This window comes from Hyperolius riggenbachi, chromosome 8 (genome assembly GCF_040937935.1).
Source record: "Hyperolius riggenbachi isolate aHypRig1 chromosome 8, aHypRig1.pri, whole genome shotgun sequence".
In the NCBI taxonomy this organism is placed as follows: Eukaryota; Metazoa; Chordata; class Amphibia; order Anura; family Hyperoliidae; genus Hyperolius; species Hyperolius riggenbachi.
In genome coordinates this window covers 296,855,437-296,876,413 of record NC_090653.1, presented here as the reverse complement: position 1 = coordinate 296,876,413, position 20,977 = coordinate 296,855,437, and the positions used below count along the sequence as shown (strand labels likewise).

Below are 20,977 nucleotides of genomic sequence, written 5' to 3'. Positions count from 1 at the left end.
TAGGACAGACGTGTTATCATGGAGTCATAACGTGTAGCCATAGGACAGACGTGTTACCATGGAGTCATAACGTGTGGCCATAGGACAGACTTGTCACCATGGAGTCATAACCTGTGGCCATAGGACAGATGTGTCACCATGGAGTCATAACGTGTGGCCATAGGACAGACGTGTCACCATGGAGTCATAACATGTGGCCATAGGACAGATGTGTCACCATGGAGTCATAACGTGTGGCCATTGGACAGACGAGTCACCATGGAGTCATAACGTGTGGCCATAGGACAGACGTGTCACCATGGAGTCATAACATGTGGCCATAGGACAGATGTGTCACCATGGAGTCATAACGTGTGGCCATTGGACAGACGAGTCACCATGGAGTCATAACGTGTGGCCATAGGACAGACGTGTCACCATGAAGTCATAACGTGTGGCCATAGGACAGATGTGTCACCATGGAGTCATAACGTGTGGCCATAGGACAGACGTGACCCCGTGAAGTCATAACGTGTGGTCGTAGGACAGACGTGTCACCATGAAGTAATAACGTGTGGCCATAGGACAGATGTGTCACCATGGAGTCATAACGTGTGGCCATAGGACAGACGTGTTACCATGGAGTCATAACGTGTAGCCATAGGACAGACGTGTTACCATGGAGTCATAACATGTGGCCATAGGACAGACTTGTCACCATGAAGTCATAACGTGTGGCCATAGGACATATGTGTCACCATGGAGTCATAACGTGTGGCCATAGGACAGATGTGTCACCATGGAGTCATAACGTGTGGCCATAGGACAGACGTGTCACCATGAAGTCATAACGTGTGGCCATAGGACAGATGTGTCACCATGGAGTCATAACATGTGGCCATAGGACAGATGTGTCACCATGGAGTCATAACGTGTGGCCATAGGACAGACGTGACCCCGTGAAGTCATAACGTGTGGTCGTAGGACAGACGTGTCACCATGAAGTAATAACGTGTGGCCATAGGACAGACTTGTCACCATGGAGTCATAACCTGTGGCCATAGGACAGATGTGTCACCATGGAGTCATAACGTGTGGCCATAGGACAGATGTGTCACCATGGAGTCATAACGTGTGGCCATAGGACAGACGTGACCCCGTGAAGTCATAACGTGTGGTCGTAGGACAGACGTGTCACCATGAAGTAATAACGTGTGGCCATAGGATAAATGTGTCACCATGGAGTCATAACGTGTGGCCATAGGACAGACGTGTTACCATGGAGTCATAACGTGTGGCCATAGGACAGACGTGTTACCATGGAGTCATAACGTGTAGCCATAGGACAGACGTGTTACCATGGAGTCATAACATGTGGCCATAGGACAGACGTGTTACCATGGAGTCATAACGTGTGGCCATAGGACAGATGTGTCACCATGGAGTCATAATGTGTGGCCATAGGACAGACGTGTCCCCATGGAGTCATAACGTGTGGCCATAGGACAGATGTGACCCCGTGAAGTCATAACGTGTGGTCGTAGGACAGACGTGTCACCATGAAGTCATAACGTGTGGCCATAGGACAGACGTGTCACCATGGAGTCATAACGTGTGGTCGTAGGACAGACGTGTCACCATGGAGTCATAACGTGTGGCCATAGGACAGACGTGTTACCATGGAGTCATAATGTGTGGCCATAGGACAGACGTGTTATCATGGAGTCATAACGTGTAGCCATAGGACAGACGTGTTACCATGGAGTCATAACGTGTGGCCATAGGACAGACTTGTCACCATGGAGTCATAACCTGTGGCCATAGGACAGATGTGTCACCATGGAGTCATAACGTGTGGCCATAGGACAGACGTGTCACCATGGAGTCATAACATGTGGCCATAGGACAGATGTGTCACCATGGAGTCATAACGTGTGGCCATTGGACAGACGAGTCACCATGGAGTCATAACGTGTGGCCATAGGACAGACGTGTCACCATGGAGTCATAACATGTGGCCATAGGACAGATGTGTCACCATGGAGTCATAACGTGTGGCCATTGGACAGACGAGTCACCATGGAGTCATAACGTGTGGCCATAGGACAGACGTGTCACCATGAAGTCATAACGTGTGGCCATAGGACAGATGTGTCACCATGGAGTCATAACGTGTGGCCATAGGACAGACGTGACCCCGTGAAGTCATAACGTGTGGTCGTAGGACAGACGTGTCACCATGAAGTAATAACGTGTGGCCATAGGACAGATGTGTCACCATGGAGTCATAACGTGTGGCCATAGGACAGACGTGTTACCATGGAGTCATAACGTGTAGCCATAGGACAGACGTGTTACCATGGAGTCATAACATGTGGCCATAGGACAGACTTGTCACCATGAAGTCATAACGTGTGGCCATAGGACATATGTGTCACCATGGAGTCATAACGTGTGGCCATAGGACAGATGTGTCACCATGGAGTCATAACGTGTGGCCATAGGACAGACGTGTCACCATGAAGTCATAACGTGTGGCCATAGGACAGATGTGTCACCATGGAGTCATAACATGTGGCCATAGGACAGATGTGTCACCATGGAGTCATAACGTGTGGCCATAGGACAGACGTGACCCCGTGAAGTCATAACGTGTGGTCGTAGGACAGACGTGTCACCATGAAGTAATAACGTGTGGCCATAGGACAGATGTGTCACCATGGAGTCATAACGTGTGGCCATAGGACAGACGTGTTACCATGGAGTCATAACGTGTGGCCATAGGACAGACTTGTCACCATGAAGTCATAACGTGTGGCCATAGGACAGACGTGTCACCATGAAGTCATAACGTGTGGCCATAGGACAGACGTGTCACCATGAAGTCATAACGTGTGGCCAGAGGACAGACGTGTTACCATGGAGTCATAACGTGTGGCCATAGGACAGACGTGTCACCGTGAAGTCATAACGTGTGGCCATAGGACAGACGTGTTACCATGGAGTCATAACGTGTGGCCATAGGACAGACTTGTCACCATGGAGTCATAATGTGTGGCCATAGGACAGATGTGTCACCATCATTCCCTCCCAATTCAATATCTTCAGATTCAATAAACATTCCCTCCCAATTCAATATCTTCAGATTCAATAAACATTCCCCCCCCCCCCCCGATTCAATATATTCAGATTCAATAAACATCCCCCCCGATTCAATATCCTCAGATTCAATAAACATTCCCCCCGATTCAATATCCTCAGATTCAATAAACATTCCCCCCGATTCAATATCCTCGGATTCAATAAACATTTCCCCCAATTCAATATCCTCAGATTCAATAAACATTCCCCCCGATACAATATCCTCGGATTCAATAAACATTTCCCCCAATTCAATATCCTCAGATTCAATAAACATTCCCCCCGATACAATATCCTCAGATTCAATAAACATTCCCCCCGATTCAATATCCTCAGATTCAATAAACATTTCCCCCGATTCAATATCCTCAGATTCAATAAACATTCCCCTGATTAAATATATATTTCCCCGATTCAATAAACCTTTCCTACAATTACATTTTTCTTCACAGGAAATGTCACAACTTTACCCATTACATAACCTTTGAAGCCCCCATAAAGCAAATATATATATATATATATATATATATATATATATATATATATATATATATATATATATATATATATATATATATATATATATATATATATATATATATAAAGATGCCCTGCATTTAGTTAGAGAGGCTGTCCAAAAATGTGTAGAACGTTATCTAGTCTACCACTGTATAACTTTCTGCAGAAATCACGCTGGAAACCATGGTAACGGTTAATAAATTGGAGTTCAAAATCACCCTGAAAGGTTTTCTGCTAGTTTGCCTCACTGATTCAGAAGTCTGCACAAAGCAGGAGGTAAAAAGAATGCATGTATTTTCAAATCTGTTTTGTACCTGGATTGCTGCAATGGATGCTACCTCAGTAACATCTGACAATGATGTGGTAAGGACTGTTTTTCTTTCAGAAAGTGGAGAATACACTAAGTTACAGCTCACTTTTTACTGACTATGAATGAAAGCACCTTTCCTCTACTAGCCGCTAAACATATTGTTTTGTTGTTGAGATGATAAAATATCTCTTGTGAGAACACTCAGGAGAAGCGTTTACTGAATAATAATAAGGGTTATAGAGAGACGAGGTGTATGTATCTTGTAGAACTTACAGCCCAGGTCTTGGAGAGTCGGAAGATAGGAGCGCTCTGCAATGCCGACACCACCGCCATCAACGAGTGTAGATTGTTCAGATCGAGAAGTTTCTGCAAAGGGAGACAAGACACCATATTAACTATGTATACCGAAACGGTTTACAGTAATTCAATATCACACTAGCACGAGAAGTAACACCGTGACGTAACCTATTCTGAGGTCCACCACTGCTAGTGTGACTCCGCCCCCTACTGTGACGTAAACCTATTCTGATGTCCACCACTGCTAATGTGACTCCACCCTCTACTGTGACGTAACCTATTCTGATGTCCACCCCTGCTAGTGTGACTCCACCCCCTACTATGACATAATCTATTCTGATGTCCACCACTGCTAGTGTGACTCCACCCCCTACTATGATGTAACCTATTCTGATGTCCCCCACTGCTAGTGTGACTCCACCCTCTACTGTGACGTAACCTATTTTGATGTCCACCCCTGCTAGTGTGACTTCACCCCATACTGTGACGTAACCTATTCTGATGTCCACCACTGCTAGTGTGACTCCACCCCATACTGTGACGTAACCTATACTGATGTTCCCCATTGCTAGTGTGACTCCACCCCCTACTGTGACGTAACCTATTCTGATGTCCCTCACTGCTAGTGTGACTCATTCACGCACACCCCCTAGTTCCAGCTACAAGCAGCTCCCCTCCACTTAGGATGGCATCTAGTCTCAACTGCATCTTGGATTGATGACATCATCAAGCTAGGACTCGACACTAGAGGTAGCGCTATCCTGGAGCTGTCCTGACAGGAGGGAAGTGATGTTGTTGGTGAAACAAGGCGAGGCGAGAGCCATTCCACTTCTGTGCTCGCCTTTAGTGACCATTACAATTGATCAATCGGTTCGGCCCCTCATCAGTGAGGGTAGATGTGACGTGCCGGCTGAATCTCCAGCGTGCGTTAGCGGCAGAAGTGTGCGGAACAGGAAATAGTGACATATACATCGTGTCAGAAACTAGCGTGTACAAACAAGAGGTAGATTCCACCAGATGTGGTGCTGAAGGGGTTACTGTAGCTGTAAGATGTTCCCAGATAGACACACCAATCTCCCCAACGTGAAAACAATTTGCACAATTTGACCTTCACCTAAAAAGTCTCCAAAACGCCAAAAGATTAAACTAGCTCAGTGCGATAAAGCAGACGCCCTGCATAGGATTGTTGTCTAAGCGGCCAAAATGGCTTCAGCTCAAAACCTGAAACAAATGTGAGAAGAGGAGAGCAGCGGAAGCAATTAGGAGAGTTTTCACATTTCTCGTCTCCAGCTGAAGGTGCCCACACAAAATCAATGTTTTAATAAATACTTTTCCAACCAGAAAAATGTGCTGGAAGAATTGGGTCAGGGTACCATGCATGAATCATGAGTTTTCCGAAAATCCAAGAAAACTGTGGGGTGTACTATGTAGTTGTGACGTCACTACTACATTGTTCGCATGCGCAGAGCTCTCGTGTGATTAAGGACGCGTGCAGCCAGCGCCTGCGCACTAGTCACTGACCAGGAAGTGGCTATGGAAGGTAGGTTGCAGAGAACGGAGGGGAGGTAGCTGTGGGCATGCGGACTGCTACCTATACATGCCTGCTCCCCGTTTTCAAAACATGGTATCCTCGGATCCGAGATGAAAAGATAACTATAACAAGTAACTTGTCGATATATATCTTATCTAAAGTTTAGATAGTTATTACACAGCAAATCTAGCTGCAACCAGATTTAATAGAAAATGATGATTTCTTCCTGTGATACAATGACAGCAGCCATGTTGTTTGTAAACACTAGAGCGTCACAGGGTGTCACTGGAATCCTCTTCCCCTCCTCCATGATGAAGCTGCTGGATGTTAGAGACCTTGCGCTCCTCCCCCTTCCATATAAGGAGGCCCCACAGATGCTCAGTAGGGTTTAGGTCTGGAGACATGCTTGGCCAGTCCGGCACCTTTACCCTCAGTGTCTTCAGCAAGGCAGTGGTCGTCTTGGAGGTGTGTTTGGGGTTGTCGTCATGTTTTGGAGTACTGTCCTGCAGCCCAGTTTCTGAAGGGAAGAGATCATGCTCTGCTTCAGTATGTCACAGTACATGTTGGCATTCATGGTTCCCTCAATAGACTGCAGCTCTCCAGTGCCGGCAACACTCATGCAGCCCCAAACCATGACACTCCCACCACCATGCTTCACTGTAGGCAAGACACACTTGTCTTTGTATTCCACACCTGCATCTGAACCAAATACATTAATATTGGCCTGATCAGACCACAGGACGTGGCTCCATTAATCCCTGTCCTTAGTCTACTTGTATTCAGAAAACTGTTTGTGAACTTTCTTGTGCATTATCTTCTGGGATGACAGCCATGCAGAGCAGTGTGATGCAGCGTGTGGCGTATGGTCTGAGCACTGACAGGCTGACCCCTTACCCATCCTCTGCAGCAATGCTGGCAGCACTGATACATCTATTTGCAGAAGAAAAGCTCTGGATATGACGTTGAGCATGAGCACTCAACTACCTTGATCGACCATGGCAAGCCCTGTTCTGAGTGGAACCTGTCCTGTTACACGGCTGTATGGTCTTGGACACCCTGCTGCAGCTCAGCGTCAAGGTGTTGGCAATGTTGGCTCAGTGTCAGGGTGTTGGCTTATGTAGAACAGATCTCTGCCATGAGGAGCCATGCTGAGCTTCCAGTGACCAGTATGAGAGAGTGTGAGAGCGATAACACCAAATGTAACACACCTCCTGCTCCCCAGTCACACCTGAGACCTTGTAACACTAACCAGTCACATGACCCAGGGAGGGAAAATGTCTGATTGGGCAGAATTCCTCTATAAGCTCATCAGAGAGTTCTCTGCCATGGGGAGCCATGGTGAGCTTCCAGTGACCAGTATGAGAGAGTGTGAGAGCGATAACACCAAATGTAACAAACCTCCTGCTCCCCAGTCACACCTGAGACCTTGTAACACTAACCAGTCACATGACCCCGGGAGGGAAAATGTCTGATTGGGCAGAATTCTTCTATAAGCTCCTCAGAGAGTTATCTGCCATGAGGAGCCATGCTGAGCTTCCAGTGACCAGTATGAGAGAGTGTGAGAGTGATAACACCAAATGTAACACACCTCCTGCTCCCCAGTCACACCTGAGACCTTGTAACACTAACCAGTCACATGACCCCAGGGAGGGAAAATGTCTGATTGGGCAGAATTCTTCTATAAGCTCCTCAGAGAGTTCTCTGCCATGAGGAGCCATGCTGAGCTTCCAGTGACCAGTATGAGAGAGTGTGAGAGCGATAACACCAAATGTAACACACCTTCTGCTCCCAGTCACACCTGAGACCTTGTAACACTAACCAGTCACATGACCCCGGGGAGGGAAAATGTCTGATTGGGCAGAATTCCTTTATAAGCTCCTCAGAAAGTTCTCTGCCATGAGGAGCCATGCTGAGCTTCCAGTGACCAGTATGAGAGAGTGTGAGAGCGATACCTTTTAAAAACAAACACTAAGGGCCCAGTTTAAATGCGTGAAATAGTGTGCATGAAGCAAGCTGTCTATCTATCTATCTATGGGCTTGATTCACAAAAGAGTGGTAACTTTTAGCACAGCCGTTTTCGTGCGAATTTTCGTGTTGCGCGCGCTCGCGAATTTTCACACGAAACGATATTTATTTGAAAATTCGCGCGAAAACGGCTGTGCTAACAGTTAGCACTCTTTTGTGAATCAAGCCCTATCTATCTATCTATGTGTGTGTGTGTGTGTGTGTGTGTGTGTGTGTGTGTGTGTGTGTGTGTGTGTGTGTGTGTGTGTGTGTGTGTGTGTGTGTGTGTGTGTGTGTGTGTGTGTGTGTGTGTGTGTGTGTGTGTGTGTGTGTGTGTGTGTGTGTGTGTGTGTGTGTGTGTGTGTGTGTGTGTGTGTGTGTGTGTGTGTGTGTGTGTGTGTGTGTGTATACTGATTCCTTACTACCTGGGATAGTATGTTCTGGGGGTCTCGCGTCCCCCCTGCACACCTGGGCGGAGTTACAAACACCCAATCAGATTTCGCCCATTCATGTCAATGGAAAAAAGGCTGCCATTCTCACAGTAATAAAGCCAGAGTCCCCAAACTTGGCACAGTTGGTCACTTGGTGACCGAGGTAAAAACTCAGGAACAGTGGGCGGAGCATAAAACAGCAAATCAGATTACAGTCATTCATTTTAAAAGGGAAAAAGGAAACTGCAGCCATTCTTAGGGCTGGTTCAGACGGACGTTTGGAGGCGTCGCGTTCGTTGCCGTCGCGGTGGCAATGTGTCCGGGCTTTCAGCAGCGTTCGCATTGCGTTTGGATGCGGTCGCGGTTTTTCTTCCCCTAGGGGGACATTAGCCGTCGCGGTTCACCGCCCCTGGAAGCCACATGTAGCTTCCAGGGGCTCCTTGAACACCAGTGAAAATCGGGACCCGAACGCCGCGTTCGTGCAAACGCGCATAAAAGCTTGGTACAAACGCTCCCATTCACTTGAATGGGAGCGTTTAACGCCAAGCCCCGAACGCTGGCAGTAAACGCTCTGCAAGCGTCCGTCTGAACCAGCCCTTACACGGTTAATGGCAGGGGTCTTAAAATTGGTACACTTGGTCACTGTGTGAATGGGATTAATATTCAGGAAAGTGGGTGGAGCCTACAACAGCCAATCAAAATTCACCTATTGATTTCCAAGGGGAATATTGAAATTGCTGCTATTCTTACACTGTTAATGGCAGAGGCTAGGCCAGGTCAGATTTGTTTGATCGTTTACTTGATTTTAAATGGACCTAAAAGCTCATATACTTGGTCACTGAGTGACTGTGTGTCAAGAAAAGTGGGCGGACCCAACAACAAACCAAATACATACCCGGGCAACGCCAGGTCTTCCGCTAGTTACAAATAAAAATGTCATTTAAATTTCTACTGAGTTCTGATGTAATGTAAACCCCTCAGTTGTGAAGTGGTTAAGCTATAACCAATAAAAGATTTATTTGCATGAATGTAACTTGCCTAGCTATAAAAATGCACGTATATGTGTGAGGTGGCTGCAGTATCGTGTAGTTGGCTCACAGGTCTTACCTTGGCTATCTTGATAAAATGGCTCAGGATTTCTGCTCGAATCTTCAACGTCTGCGTTGTTAAGATTTCTCGGACAACCCAAAAAGTGACCTGTGTCAAAAGATGCAAACGCACATTATTACTGTCAGAGGTGTTACAATTCACCAATACCCACACTACAATATACATGATTATTATTATTATTGATTTATAAAGCGCCAACGTATTCCGTGGTGTTGTACAAAGTAAGAAACAAACATGGGGTACATAATACAGAATTTGTAATTACACTGACAAATGTAATATGATGAATAAAATGTATAATACATTTTAAAGAAAACCTGTAACTAAAAAACCTCCTCTGGGGGGTCCTCACCTTGGGTGGTGGAAGCCTCCGGATCCTACCGAGGCTTCCCCCCGTCCTCCTGTGTCTCATGGTGGTCTCGCTGTGCCCCTCCGAACAGCGGGGATGTAAATATTTACCTTCCCGGCTCCAGCACAGACGCAGCATCGGCTCTCTGCTCAGTGATAGGCGGAAGTAGCCGAATGCTGTCGGGCCGCTGTACTGCGCAGGCGCAAGTCTCCTGATCCTGCGCAGTAGAGCGGACCCGACAGAGATTGGCAATATTCGCCTATCTCCGTGCTGAGAGCCAGAACAGCGCCCCCCGCTGGAGCCAGGGAAGGTAAATAAATCAGCGCTTTTTTGATACAGGGTCCCTTTAAGGCACAAAGTAAATAACAAATTTCAAGACACAAAAGGGCGAGAGAGGAAACAAGAGGTGGGGTAGTATATAATATTCATACCTAGAGGCAGTGTGTTTTTAGGTTATCTAATATGGAGTACAACTTGGCCAGAGGTGGAAGGGGGAATGGCCTAAGGTAGAGCGCATGTTTGTCGGAACAAGTGAGTTTTGAGGGAACGCTTAAAGGTAACAAAGGTTGTAGAGTGATGGATGTGATGTGAAAGGGCATTCCACAGCTGGGGTGAGGCACATGAGAAGTCTTGTATACGTGAATGCGAGGTGGTATTTCTAGAGGAGGACAGAAAAAGGTCATGTGCAGATCTGAGATTGCGGTTGGGTTGGTATCTGGAAATTAGTGAAGATATGTACCGGGGAGAGAGACTGTGGAGAGCTTTGTAGGTTGGGGTTAGGAGTGTGTACAGGATTCTCCGGGTAATTGGCAGCCAATGTAGAGCTTGGCAGAGAGACGCAGCAGAGGAAGAGCGAGAAGAGAGATGAATGAGACCAGCAGCTGAGATCAGTAGATTGTTAGTTGGTAGTCCACAAGGTAGTATGTCACAATAGTCCAGACGAGATATAAAAAGCATGTAGTAACATTTAGTTGTGTCCTGAGTGAGGAAAGGTCAGACGTGAGATATGTTTTTGAGTTGGAGATGAAAGGAAAAGCAGTAAGCAGCACCCAACCATCCAAGTGTGACGTGCTGAGGTAGTTGTCCCTCTGTCTCCGGGAACAGCAACAACATTGTGAAGAGAATGGACCCAGCACCATCTTCTGTAGTATTCAAGCTCTTTTATTAAGGCATTGATGGAAATAAAACAGATAATATAACGTTTTAATAAGTGAGAGGACATGAAGGAGGATATAGCAGACAGGCAGTCAGGAACACGAGTGAGGAGGGAGTTAAGGTCTGGGGCCGAGAGGTACAGTTGCGTATCGTCTGCATATAAGCGGTTTTGAAACCAAAATGAGTTGATTAAGTTGCCAAGATTGTGCATGCAGATGGAAAAAAGAAGGGGCTAAGGACAGAGCCTTGAGGTACCCCCCAGAGAAAAAGGATGTGAAGACGAGATCTGATCCAAGTAAAAGACTGAAAGACTGCATACTAACTGTGCTTTATTCTCAAAGATGTCACTGGTCTCTAGTGATTGGATAGGCTGTGTTCTCATGTATATGAGGTGTCAGTGATGTCACTGGTCTCTAGTGATTGGATAGGCCGCGTTCTCATGTGTGTGAGGGGTCAGTGATGTCACTGGTCTCTAGTGATTGGATAGGCCGCGTTCTCATGTGTGTGAGGGGTCAGTGATGTCACTGGTCTCTAGTGATTGGATAGGCTGCCTTCTCATGTATATGAGGGGTCAGTGATGTCACTGGTCTCTAGTGATTGGAGAGGCTGCGTTCTCATGTATATGAGGTGTCAGTGATGTCACTGGTCTCTAGTGATTGGAGAGGCTGCGTTCTCATGTATATGAGGTGTCAGTGATGTCACTGGTCTCTAGTGATTGGATAGGCTGCCTTCTCATGTATATGAGGCGTCAGTGATGTCACTGGTCTCTAGTGATTGGAGAGGCTGCGTTCTCCTGTATATGAGGGGTCAGTGATGTCACTGGTCTCTAGTGATTGGATATGAGGTGTCAGTGATGTCACTGGTCTCTAGTGATTGGATATGAGTTGTCAGTGATGTCACTGGTCTCTAGTGATTGGATAGGCTGCGTTCTCATGTATATGAGGTGTCAGTGATGTCACTGGTCTCTAGTGATTGGATAGGCTGTGTTCTCATGTATATGAGGTGTCAGTGATGTCACTGGTCTCTAGTGATTGGATAGGCTGCGTTCTCATGTATATGAGGTGTCAGTGATGTCACTGGTCTCTAGTGATTGGATAGGCTGCGTTCTCATGTATATGAGGTGTCAGTGATGTCACTGGTCTCTAGTGATTGGATAGGCTGCGTTCTCATGTGTATGAGGTGTCAGTGATGTCACTGGTCTCTAGTGATTGGATAGGCTGAGCTCTCATGTATATGAGGGGTCAGTGATGTCACTGGTCTCTAGTGATTGCATAGGCTGCGTTCTGATGCATATGAGGTGTCAGTGATGTCACTGGTCTCTAGTGATTGGATATGAGGTGTCAGTGATGTCACTGGTCTCTAGTGATTGGATAGGCTGCGTTCCTACAGTGGGTTGCAAAAGTATTCGGCCCCCTTGAAGTTTTCCACATTTTGTCACATTACTGCCACAAACATGCATCAATTTTATTGGTATTCCACATGAAAGACCAATACAAAGGGCTGTACACGTGAGAAGTGGAACGACAATCATACATCATTCCAAACATTTTTTACAAATCAATAACTGCAAAGTGGGGTGTGCGTAATTATTCAGCCCCCTGAGTCAATAATTTGTAGAACCACCTTTTGCTGCAATTACAGCTGCCAGTCTTTTAGGGTATGTCTCTACCAGATTTGCACATCTAGAGACTGAAATCCTTGCCCATTCTTCTTTGCAAAAGAGCTCCAGCTCAGTCAGATTAGATGGACAGCATTTGTGAACAGCAGTTTTCAGATCTTGCCACAGATTCTCGATTGGATTTAGATCTGGACTTTGACTGGGCCATTCCAACACATAGATATGTTTTGTTTTAAACCATTCCATTGTTGCCCTGGCTTTATGTTTAGGGTCATTGTCCTGCTGGAAGGTGAACCTCCACCCCAGTCTCAAGTCTTTTGCAGTCTCCAAGAGGTTTTCTTCCAAGTTTGCCCTGTATTTGGCTCCATACATCTTCCCATCAACTCTGACCAGCTTCCCTGTCCCTGCTGAAGAGAAGCACCCTCAGAGCATGATGCTGCCACCACCATATTTGACAGTGGGGATGGTGTGTTCAGAGTGATGTGCAGTGCACCTTCTTCCACATGGTTGCTGAGCACCTTCTTCCACATGGTTGCTGTGTCCCCCACATGGCTTGTGGCAAACTGCAAACGGGACTTCTTATGCTTTCTGTTAACAATGCCTTTCTTCTTGCCACTCTTCCATAAAGGCCAACTTTGTGCAGTGCACGACTAATAGTTGTTCTATGGACAGATTCCCCCACCTGAGCTGTAGATCTCTGCAGCTCCTCCAGAGTCACCATTGGCCTCTTGACTGCATTTCTGATCAGCGCTCTCCTTGTTCAGCCTGTGAGTTTAGGTGGATGGCCTTGTCTTGGTAGGTGTACAGTTGTGCCATACTCCTTCCATTTCTGAATGATCGCTTGAACAGTGCTCTGTGGTATGTTCAAGGTTTTGGAAATCTTTTTGTAGCCTACGCCTGCTTTAAATTTCTCAATAACTTGCCTGTCTTGTGTGTTCTTTGGACTTCATGGTGTTGTTGCTCCCAATATTCTCTTAGACAACCTCTGAGGCCCTCACAGAGCAGCTGTATTTGTACTGACATTAGATTACACACAGGTGCACTCTATTTAGTCATTAGCACTCATCAGGCAATGTCTATAGGCAACTGACTGCACTCAGATCAAAGGGGGCTGAATAATTATGCACACACCACTTCGCAGTTATTTATTTGTAAAAAATGTTTGGCATCATGTATGATATTCGTTCCACTTCTCACGTGTACACCGCTTTGTATTGGTCTTTCATGTGGAATTCCAATAAAATTGATTCATGTTTGTGGCAGTAATATGACAAAATGAGGAAAACTTCAAGGGGGCCGAATACTTTTGCAAGCCACTGTATGTGTATGAAGCATTACAGGAAGGCCCAGAAGATATAACATGTGTAACATGTGCTTCATAATAAATAAAAACCTGTCAGTTTATTAAAAGCAAAGTACTTTAGCACAGATGACAAGATAATGCAGTTACCAGTAAGCGGGCCTTAGAGGCCGCTAATCCTCTCAGACCTGGAGAACGAATTAACTGCACAGCTAAACGTTCATCTCTCACCGCGGTTTCAGGTTTGGGATAATTAATGAACAACAAAACAAAGTTATTTGGTGTCACTAAGGCAATCTGGCGCCTCGCAGGAAGCAAAACAAAATGTAGTAAAACTTATTAATCTCTGGGCTAATTTTCCCGAAACCCCTCCCCGCCCCACAAACAGCAGACACCGCGCTTCTGGTAATGCAGACGTTTCATTCTTTCCAGCCTATGTCAAGATGATGTCAGATACAGGATGGGCAGCCAAGTGCGGTCCTACTTCTCCCCCGATGACTGGGGCCTCTCCTGTTATATAATCCTGACCTCTGGAGCAAACATCTCCCAGCAATCATCTCCAGGCTGCTGCCACAATCATGACATATTGAATGGGTCAGTCCATGCAGGCTTCCAGGAATCTGATCAGCAGAACACGCAGCTGCCTTCCTAAAGCTAAGAGATGGATTCCAGAGCATAAAATACTGAAAATGTGTATGAGCAGGAAAACGGGTGCTTCCCTCAGACAAACGCAGCAATCACTGACTTCCCTCAGACAGACGCAGCAATCACTGACTTCCCTCAGACAAACGCAGCAATCACTGACTTCCCTCAGACAGACGCAGCAATCACTGACTTCCCTCAGACAAACGCAGCAATCACTGACTTCCCTCATACAGACGCAGCAATCACTGACTTCCCTCAGACAGACGCAGCAATCACTGACTTCCCTCATACAGACGCAGCAATCACTGACTTCCCTCAGACAGACGCAGCAATCACTGACTTCCCTCAGACACATGCAGCAATCACTGACTTCCCTCATACAGACGCAGCAATCACTGACTTCCCTCAGACAGACGCAGCAATCACTGACTTCCCTCAGACAAACGCAGCAATCACTGACTTCCCTCATACAGACGCAGCAATCACTGACTTCCCTCATACAAACGCAGCAATCACTGACTTCCCTCATACAGACGCAGCAATCACTGACTTCCCTCAGACACATGCAACAATCACTGACTTCCCTCAGACAGACGCAGCAATCACTGACTTCCCTCAGACACATGCAGCAATCACTGACTTCCCTCAGACAAACGCAGCAATCACTGACTTCCCTCAGACAGACGCAGCAATCACTGACTTCCCTCAGACAAACGCAGCAATCACTGACTTCCCTCAGACAGACGCAGCAATCACTGACTTCCCTCAGACAAATGCAGCAATCACTGACTTCCCTCAGACAGACGCAGCAATCACTGACTTCCCTCAGACAAATGCAGCAATCACTGACTTCCCTCAGACAAACGCAGCAATCACTGACTTCCCTCAGACAGACGCAGCAATCACTGACTTCCCTCAGACAAACGCAGCAATCACTGACTTCCCTCATACTGACGCAGCAATCACTGACTTCCCTCAGACAGTTGCAGCAATCACTGACTTCCCTCAGACAAATGCAACAATCACTGACTTCCCTCAGACAGACGCAGCAATCACTGACTTCCCTCAGACAAATGCAACAATCACTGACTTCCCTCAGACAGACGCAGCAATCACTGACTTCCCTCAGACAAATGCAACAATCACTGACTTCCCTCAGACAGACGCAGCAATCACTGACTTCCCTCAGACAAATGCAACAATCACTGACTTCCCTCAGACAGACGCAGCAATCACTGACTTCCCTCAGACAAATGCAACAATCACTGACTTCCCTCAGACAGATGCAGCAATCACTGACTTCCCTCAGACAGACGCAGCAATCACTGACTTCCCTCAGACAGACATAGCAATCACTGACTTCCCTCATACAGACGCAGCAATCACTGACTTCCCTCAGACAGTTGCAGCAATCACGACTTCCCTCAGAAAAATGCAGCAATCACGACTTCCCTCAAACAAGCGCAGCAATCACTGACTTCCCTCAGACAGACGCAGCAATCACTGACTTCCCTCAGACAAATGCAACAATCACTGACTTCCCTCAGACAGACGCAGCAATCACTGACTTCCCTCAGACAAATGCAGCAATCACTGACTTCCCTAATACAGACGCAGCAATCACTGACTTCCCTCAGACAAATGCAGCAATCACTGACTTCCCTCATACAGACGCAGCAATCACTGACTTCCCTCATACAGACGCAGCACTCACTGACTTCCCTCAGACAAATGCAGCAATCACTGACTTCCCTCATACAGACGCAGCAATCACTGACTTCCCTCATACAGACGCAGCACTCACTGACTTCCCTCAGACAAACGCAGCAATCACTGACTTCCCTCATACAGACGCAGCAATCACTGACTTCCCTCATACAGACGCAGCAATCACTGACTTCCCTCAGACAAATGCAGCAATCACTGACTTCCCTAATACAGACGCAGCAATCACTGACTTCCCTCAGACAAATGCAGCAATCACTGACTTCCCTCATACAGACGCAGCAATCACTGACTTCCCTCAGACAGACGCAGCAATCACTGACTTCCCTCAGACAAACGCAGCAATCACTGACTTCCCTCAGACAGAAAGAGCAATCACTGACTTCCCTCAGACAGACGCAGCAATCACTGACTTCCCTCATACAGACGCAGCAATCACTGACTTCCCTCATACAGACGCAGCAATCACTGACTTCCCTCATACAGACGCAGCGATCACTGACTTCCCTCAGACAGACGCAGCAATCACTGACTTCCCTCAGACAAATGCAGCAATCACTGACTTCCCTCAGACAAACGCAGCAATCACTGACTTCCCTCAGACAGACGCAGCAATCACTGACTTCCCTCAGACAGACGCAGCAATCACTGACTTCCCTCATACAGACGCAGCGATCACTGACTTCCCTCAGACAGACGCAGCAATCACTGACTTCCCTCAGACAAATGCAGCAATCACTGACTTCCCTCAGACAAACGCAGCAATCACTGACTTCCCTCAGACAGACGCAGCAATCGCTGACTTCCCTCAGACAAACGCAGCAATCACTGACTTCCCTCAGACAGACGCAGCAATCACTGACTTCCCTCATACAGACGCAGCAATCACTGACTTCCCTCAGACAGACGCAGCAATCACTGACTTCCCTCATACAGACGCAGCAATCACTGACTTCCCTCAGACAAATGCAGCAATCACTGACTTCCCTCAGACAAATGCAGCAATCACTGACTTCCCTCAGACAAATGCAGCAATCACTGACTTCCCTCAGACAGTTGCAGCAATCACTGACTTCCCTCATACAGACGCAGCAATCACTGACTTCCCTCAGACAAACGCAGCAATCACTGACTTCCCTCAGACAAATGCAGCAATCACTGACTTCCCTCAGACAGTTGCAGCAATCACTGACTTCCCTCAGACAGACGCAGCAATCACTGACTTCCCTCAGACAGTTGCAGCAATCACTGACTTCCCTCAGACAGACACAGCAATCACTGACTTCCCTCAGACAGACGCAGCAATCACTGACTTCCCTCAGACAGACGCAGCAATCACTGACTTCCCTCAGACAAATGCAGCAATCACTGACTTCCCTCAGACAGTTGCAGCAATCACTGACTTCCCTCATACAGACGCAGCAATCACTGACTTCCCTCAGACAAATGCAGCAATCACTGACTTCCCTCAGACAGTTGCAGCAATCACTGACTTCCCTCATACAGACGCAGCAATCACTGACTTCCCTCAGACAGAAAGAGCAATCACTGACTTCCCTCATACAGACGCAGCAATCACTGACTTCCCTCAGACAAATGCAGCAATCACTGACTTCCCTCAGACAGTTGCAGCAATCACTGACTTCCCTCATACAGACGCAGCAATCACTGACTTCCCTCAGACACATGCAGCAATCACTGACTTCCCTCATACAGATGCAGCAATCACTGACTTCCCTCATACAGATGCAGCAATCACTGACTTCCCTCAGACAGACGCAGCAATCACTGACTTCCCTCATACAGATGCAGCAATCACTGACTTCCCTCAGACAGACGCAGCAATCACTGACTTCCCTCATACAGACGCAGCAATCACTGACTTCCCTCAGACAGTTGCAGCAATCACTGACTTCCCTCATACAGACGCAGCAATCACTGACTTCCCTCAGACAGACGCAGCAATCACTGACTTCCCTCAGACAAACGCAGCAATCACTGACTTCCCTCAGACAGAAAGAGCAATCACTGACTTCCCTCAGACAAACGCAGCAATCACTGACTTCCCTCAGACAGACGCAGCAATCACTGACTTCCCTCAGACAAACGCAGCAATCACTGACTTCCCTCAGACAGACGCAGCAATCACTGACTTCCCTCAGACAGACGCAGCAATCACCGACTTCCCTCAGACAGACGCAGCAATCACTGACTTCCCTCATACAGACGCAGCAATCACTGACTTCCCTCATACAGATGCAGCAATCACTGACTTCCCTCAGACAGACGCAGCAATCACTGACTTCCCTCATACAGACGCAGCAATCACTGACTTCCCTCAGACAGACGCAGCAATCACTGACTTCCCTCAGACAAACGCAGCAATCACTGACTTCCCTCATACAGACGCAGCAATCACTGACTTCCCTCAGACAGACGCAGCAATCACTGACTTCCCTCAGACAGACGCAGCAATCACTGACTTCCCTCAGACAAATGCAGCAATCACTGACTTCCCTCAGACAAACGCAGCAATCACTGACTTCCCTCAGACAGACGCAGCAATCACTGACTTCCCTCAGACAGACGCAGCAATCACTCACTTCCCTCAGACAGACGCAGCAATCACTGACTTCCCTCATACAGACGCAGCAATCACTGACTTCCCTCAGACAGACGCAGCAATCACTGACTTCCCTCAGACAGACGCAGCAATCACTGACTTCCCTCATACAGACGCAGCAATCACTGACTTCCCTCAGACAGACGCAGCAATCACTGACTTCCCTCAGACAAACGCAGCAATCACTGACTTCCCTCAGACAGAAAGAGCAATCACTGACTTCCCTCATACAGACGCAGCAATCACTGACTTCCCTCATACAGACGCAGCAATCACTGACTTCCCTCATACAGACGCAGCAATCACTGACTTCCCTCATACAGACGCAGCAATCACTGACTTCCCTCATACAGACGCAGCAATCACTGACTTCCCTCAGACAGACGCAGCAATCACTGACTTCCCTCATACAGACGCAGCAATCACTGACTTCCCTCAGACAAACGCAGCAATCACTGACTCCCCTAATACAGACGCAGCAATCACTGACTTCCCTCAGACAGACGCAGCAATCACTGACTTCCCTCAGACAGACGCAGCAATCACTGACTTCCCTCAGACAGTTGCAGCAATCACTGACTTCCCTCAGACAGACGCAGCAATCACTGACTTCCCTCAGACAGTTGCAGCAATCACTGACTTCCCTCAGACAAACGCAGCAATCACTGACTTCCCTCAGACAGACGCAGCAATCACTGACTTCCCTCAGACAGTTGCAGCAATCACTGACTTCCCTCAGACAAACGCAGCAATCACTGACTTCCCTCATACAGACGCAGCAATCACTGACTTCCCTCATACAGACGCAGCAATCACTGACTTCCCTCATACAGACGCAGCAATCACTGACTTCCCTCATACAGACGCAGCAATCACTGACTTCCCTCATACAGACGCAGCAATCACTGACTTCCCTCAGACAGACGCAGCAATCACTGACTTCCCTCATACAGACGCAGCAATCACTGACTTCCCTCAGACAAACGCAGCAATCACTGACTCCCCTAATACAGACGCAGCAATCACTGACTTCCCTCAGACAGACGCAGCAATCACTGACTTCCCTCAGACAGACGCAGCAATCACTGACTTCCCTCAGACAGTTGCAGCAATCACTGACTTCCCTCAGACAGACGCAGCAATCACTGACTTCCCTCAGACAGTTGCAGCAATCACTGACTTCCCTCAGACAAACGCAGCAATCACTGACTTCCCTCAGACAAATGCAGCAATCACTGACTTCCCTCAGACAGACGCAGCAATCACTGACTTCCCTCAGACAAACGCAGCAATCACTGACTTCCCTCAGACAGAAAGAGCAATCACTGACTTCCCTCAGACACATGCAGCAATCACTGACTTCCCTCAGACAGACGCAGCAATCACTGACTTCCCTCAGACAGACGCAGCAATCACTGACTTCCCTCAGACAGACGCAGCAATCACTGACTTCCCTCATACAGACGCAGCAATCACTGACTTCCCTCATACAGACGCAGCAATCACTGACTTCCCTCATACAGACGCAGCGATCACTGACTTCCCTCAGACAGACGCAGCAATCACTGACTTCCCTCAGACAAATGCAGCAATCACTGACTTCCCTCAGACAAACGCAGCAATCACTGACTTCCCTCAGACAGACGCAGCAATCACTGACTTCCCTCAGACAGACGCAGCAATCACTGACTTCCCTCATACAGACGCAGCGATCACTGACTTCCCTCAGACAGACGCAGCAATCACTGACTTCCCTCAGACAAATGCAGCAATCACTGACTTCCCTCAGACAAACGCAGCAATCACTGACTTCCCTCAGACAGACGCAGCAATCGCTGACTTCCCTCAGACAAACGCAGCAATCACTGACTTCCCTCAGACAGACGCAGCAATCACTGACTTCCCTCATACAGACGCAGCAATCACTGACTTCCCTCAGACAGACGCAGCAATCACTGACTTCCCTCAGACAAATGCAGCAATCGCTGACTTCCCTCAGACAAATGCAGCAATCACTGACTTCCCTCAGACAAATGCAGCAATCACTGACTTCCCTCAGACAAATGCAGCAATCACTGACTTCCCTCAGACAGTTGCAGCAATCACTGACTTCCCTCATACAGACGCAGCAATCACTGACTTCCCTCAGACAAACGCAGCAATCACTGACTTCCCTCAGACAAATGCAGCAATCACTGACTTCCCTCAGACAGTTGCAGCAATCACTGACTTCCCTCAGA

At 47.5% G+C, this 20,977-nt stretch overlaps 1 protein-coding gene across 3 annotated transcripts in view; it reads right to left on the bottom strand.

Moving 5' to 3' along the window:
- Positions 1 to 20,977, bottom strand: part of RALGPS1 (Ral GEF with PH domain and SH3 binding motif 1) — a 574,444-nt gene that overhangs the window by 378,860 nt on the left and 174,607 nt on the right. For all 3 annotated transcript variants that reach the window (XM_068249198.1, XM_068249199.1, XM_068249200.1), the window contains exons 7-8: positions 9,320 to 9,409; positions 4,223 to 4,315 (exon numbers count right to left, since the gene is read on the bottom strand). In XM_068249198.1, coding sequence (XP_068105299.1) covers positions 4,223 to 4,315; positions 9,320 to 9,409 — 183 coding nt within the window. The remainder of the gene's footprint in view (positions 1 to 4,222; positions 4,316 to 9,319; positions 9,410 to 20,977) is intronic.